At 34.6% G+C, this 4,403-nt stretch overlaps 1 protein-coding gene across 1 annotated transcript in view; it reads right to left on the bottom strand.

The window, feature by feature from the left end:
- The window catches only part of BRWD1 (bromodomain and WD repeat domain containing 1), a 79,991-nt gene that overhangs the window by 43,177 nt on the left and 32,411 nt on the right, over nucleotides 1–4,403 (bottom strand). Inside the window, exon 17 of the mRNA XM_023520521.1 lies at nucleotides 3,830–3,961. Within this exon, the coding sequence (XP_023376289.1) occupies nucleotides 3,830–3,961 (132 nt within the window). The remainder of the gene's footprint in view (nucleotides 1–3,829; nucleotides 3,962–4,403) is intronic.

Below are 4,403 nucleotides of genomic sequence, written 5' to 3'. Positions count from 1 at the left end.
TTCAGTATTCGGGTAGCTACTCTGGGTCTTTTTCCTCTCCGTATAAACTCTAGAATCACTGTCAATATCCACAAAATTACCTTGCTAGTATTCTGACTGGGATTGTGTTGAACCTGTAAATGAAGTTAGGAAGAAATGACTTCTTTATTGTAGTATAATTAACATATAATATTATATTAGTTTCAAGTGTACAATATGATTTGAGATTTGTATATGTTTAAAATAATCGTCAAGTTTAGTTAAGATCTGTCACTACACAAAGATACAGAACTTTTTTTCTTGTGATAAGAACTTTTTAGATTACTCTCACAACAACTTTCAAACATGCAATACAGTATTATTAACTATAGTCACCATGCTCTTCATTACATCCCTGTGACTTATTTCATAAATAACTGGAAGTTTATACCTTTTGACTCCCTTCACCAAATCTCCAAGAACTGACATCTTAAGATATGGAGCAACAGGAACTCGCATTCATTGTTGATGGGAATGGAAAACGGTAGACAGCCGCTTTGGATGTCAGTTTGGCAGTGTCTTACAAAGCTAAACATAGACTTCCATGATCCAATAATCACGCTCTTTGGTATTTAACCAAATGTACTGAAAAAAATGATGACCTGCACAGGGTCGGTTGCAGCAGCTTTATTCATAATTGTCAAAACTTGGAAGCAACCAAGATGCCCTTCAGTAGGTGAATGGATAAACTATGATAAATCTAGACAATGGAGTATTATTTAGCACAAAAAAGAAATGAACTGTGGAGCCACGAAATGACATAGAGGAAACAAAGTTATATTACTAGAAAAGCAACCAATCTGAAAAGGTTACATACAGTATGATCCAACTATCTAACATTCTGGAAAAGTCAAAACTATGGAAACATTAAAAAGATCAGTGGCTGCCAGTGGATCAGGAGGAGGGAGGATGGGATGATTAGGTATGTATACAGTAGAAGGATTTTTTAGGGCAGTGAAACTTTTCTGTAAAATATTGTTTTGGTAGATACATAACATTATGCATTCTGTCAAAACCCACAGAACTGCAAAACACAGAGTGATCCCTAACATAAACTATGGAATTCAACTGATGACAATGTATAAAAATCGCCTCATCAGCTGTAGCAAATGTACCACACTAATTCAAGATATTAGTAATATGAAAGGCTGTGCAAGCCAGAACTTGTTGTACTTACTGTGCAATTTTTCTGTAAACCTAAAAGTGCTCTGAAACTATGTACGTTTTTTAAGTCAATAAAGAGAAGAGATAGGAACAAACAACTATCTAATCCCACAACCCGAACAGCTACAGTCTACTGTAAGTTCCAGTCCTGGAAACTAGGCAGGTATACTTCTATATTGAGACATGACCTTTTCCTCTAACAGCCACATAAATTAGGTACGTTAATAATGGATAATGAAAATGCTACTGAGAACCGAAACTCGAAAGAGCAAATCTCAAGGCTCTACCTTTGTTTACTTATTTGAAAAGGAAAAATGCGAGGTCAACATATTCCCAAAACTATTTCTCAAAATGGGAACCCAGTGCTATTCCAGTAGTATAGACCCCTGGGCCTATCACTCTAGACCTAATGAATGGAATCTGCTTTTAAACTCAAAATGGCCTTAAAGTCACAGTAATAAAAGAAACTTAAACTACTATCTGGAAACCAGGAACTCTGTGAAACGTTTTAGATATATTATCTCAATTCATTCTTAAAACACCTACCTTTGTAAACAGAGACAGTATTAACATAAAGCTAATGAAACAAGTTTCAGAGTCTTTCCATTTAACTTGCCTCCTGAGGCCCTGTGCCTAGCTGTAACTTTTTCTTAAAGAAAGTCTCTAATCTCTACAAGCATCAAACCCCACAAAACTTGGACCTAACTTTCCTATGAGTTTTGTATTTTCTCCCAAGTCCCTACCTGTCCACTGCTACCTCCCTGTAAATAGGGAAATACAAGGCTAAGAAATGTAAAGTAATATGCTTGGGGTCACAGGAGACTAAGTTTAAGAACTGCAATGAGAAATTAAGCTAACTCTAAAGCCCATACTTTTTCTACTATCAGAGCTTTCTAAATCAAAATAGAATAGAACCAACAGACACACCCATCTCCCTACCTCTGCAACAATACAGGAGAATGACTTGGTACCACTATGAGGTAAAACAAACTACTACAACACAGAACTACGGTTTACTTTAGAAGGTCAAAGGATTTAACCTTCTACATCATCTATGTATGAATTAGTTTAAAAGTTCCCTGTTAATTGAAAATATACCAAGTTAACAGATACAAAAAGAATCATAAAATTAATACCACTGATCATTTAAAAAGGAAAAACATCTATACTTATTCCTGATTTTTCAAAAACAACACTTAAGAAAATAAGCACTGATATTTCCCTAACATAATAACATATGTATACTGTATAGACCTAAAATAAAGCATCTTAATGTGAAAATGGCAGACACATTTCCACCAACAACAGGATATGGTCCAATTTCTTTATAAAAGCAATAAAATGAATTATTCATCCATATGAAACATTTCAATCCTCAAAACATTACTGAATTAGAAAATTTTAACATTCTAATGTTAATTTTTAAATACTCTACCAAAAATATTGGTTTCCCAAGAAAAATCAAAATAAAGACCAGTAATTTACATATGATTATTGAAAGTAAAGGGGTTAAGGCAAAGACTCAGTTATGACGCAAAAACACAAGCAACTAAGGAAAATACTGGACTTCATCAAAAGTAAAACTTTTGTGCTTCAAAGGAAACCATCAAAAAAGTGAAAAGACAACCCACTGAATGAGAGAAAATACAAAGGACACAAAGAATTCTTACAGCAATTAAAGAACAAGCAAACTGAAAAATGGACAACAGATTTACATAGAAATTTCTCCAAAGATATACAAACAGAAAACAACCACATGAAAACATGTTCAGCATCATCAGTTACTAGGAAAATGCAAATCTAAATTAGAGTGAGACACCACTTCAAACCCACTAGGACAGCTAAAACACAAAAGGACAATAACAAGCATTGTTTGACAAAGATGTGGAGAAACTGGAACCCTCATAAAATACAGATGGGGATATAAAATAGTGCAGCCGCTTTGGAAAACAGTCTGGCAAATCCTCAACAGGTCAAACACAGGATTACCATATGACCTAGCAAACTGACTATTAGATATACACCCAAATGAACTGAAAACGTGTCCAAACACCTGTGCACGAGTGTTAATAAGCAGCATTATTCGTAATAACCAAAAGGTGGAAAAATGTAAATGTCCATCAGCTGATGAGTGAATAAACAAAATGTGGTATATTCATACACGGGGCAGCGAAAAAGAAAGAAGTACTGATATATGCTACACATGGATCGGCCCTGAAAACATTACCCTAAGTGAAAAGAGCCAGTCACAGCACCATATGGTATGATTCCATTCATGTGAAATGCCCCGAACAGGCAAATCCAGAGAGACAGAAAGTACAATAGTGACTGCCAGGGGCAGGATGGGATGGGATGCGATGGGATGGGAGGGAGAACTAGGCAAGAATGGGCTCAGAGTTTCACTCTAGGGGCAATGAAAGTATTATGAAATTAAATAGTAACGATAACAAACTAGTCTATTTGTTAATACACTAAAACCACTGAGTGACACACTTTTATAGTGAGTACCTCTACAAAGCTGTTCAAAATATTTGTCAAAATTCAAAATAAAATTTCATCTTAACCTCTACAGAATAATATTTCCACATAATTTCAGGGTAGATTCAAAGTAAGACATTATTCAAGATTTTAAAGTTATAAAACTCACATGTCTTATAGAGCTTGAAGATTCGTTTCCAGAAGATAACTCGATCTGTCCAAGATTTCTTCTACCATAACTTGGGTATTTACGCCTACACGTCCTCTGCCGAGACTGGGACATCGAAACCACCAAGTCAGACTGCCAACATAAAGAAACGTGCAGATGAATAGCAACGCTTAAATAAGTACAATCTTCAACAAAACGGGCATTCTATCAAATTCCTAAAAAGATTTAATACGAAAAATAATAATAGTTTAAAAAATAAAATATTCCATGGGGCCTGGTTAGTACTTGGATGGGAGACCACCTAGGAAGACCAGGTGCTGTAGGGGTGGGTAAATAAATAAGTAAATAAATATTCTTTAAATAGTCAGATTTTTGCCATCTGTTGTTAAATCAACGTTGGTATTTTTACTTTTAAGATACTTAGAAAACATGCCTAAGTTAGACACACATTAGAAAGGTATTTTTCAAACAAAATTTTAATCGGTATACCATGAATGAAATAACAATAACTCAAGAAGTGTATCACTTTAAAAATATATACCTTAGAAGTAAAAATATTATAATGCAGTAAACA

This window comes from Pteropus vampyrus, unplaced genomic scaffold (genome assembly GCF_000151845.1).
Source record: "Pteropus vampyrus isolate Shadow unplaced genomic scaffold, Pvam_2.0 Scaffold270, whole genome shotgun sequence".
Classification (NCBI taxonomy): Eukaryota; Metazoa; Chordata; class Mammalia; order Chiroptera; family Pteropodidae; genus Pteropus; species Pteropus vampyrus.
The sequence above is the reverse complement of the archived record's forward strand: the minus strand, read 5'-3'. Positions and strand labels throughout refer to the sequence as shown.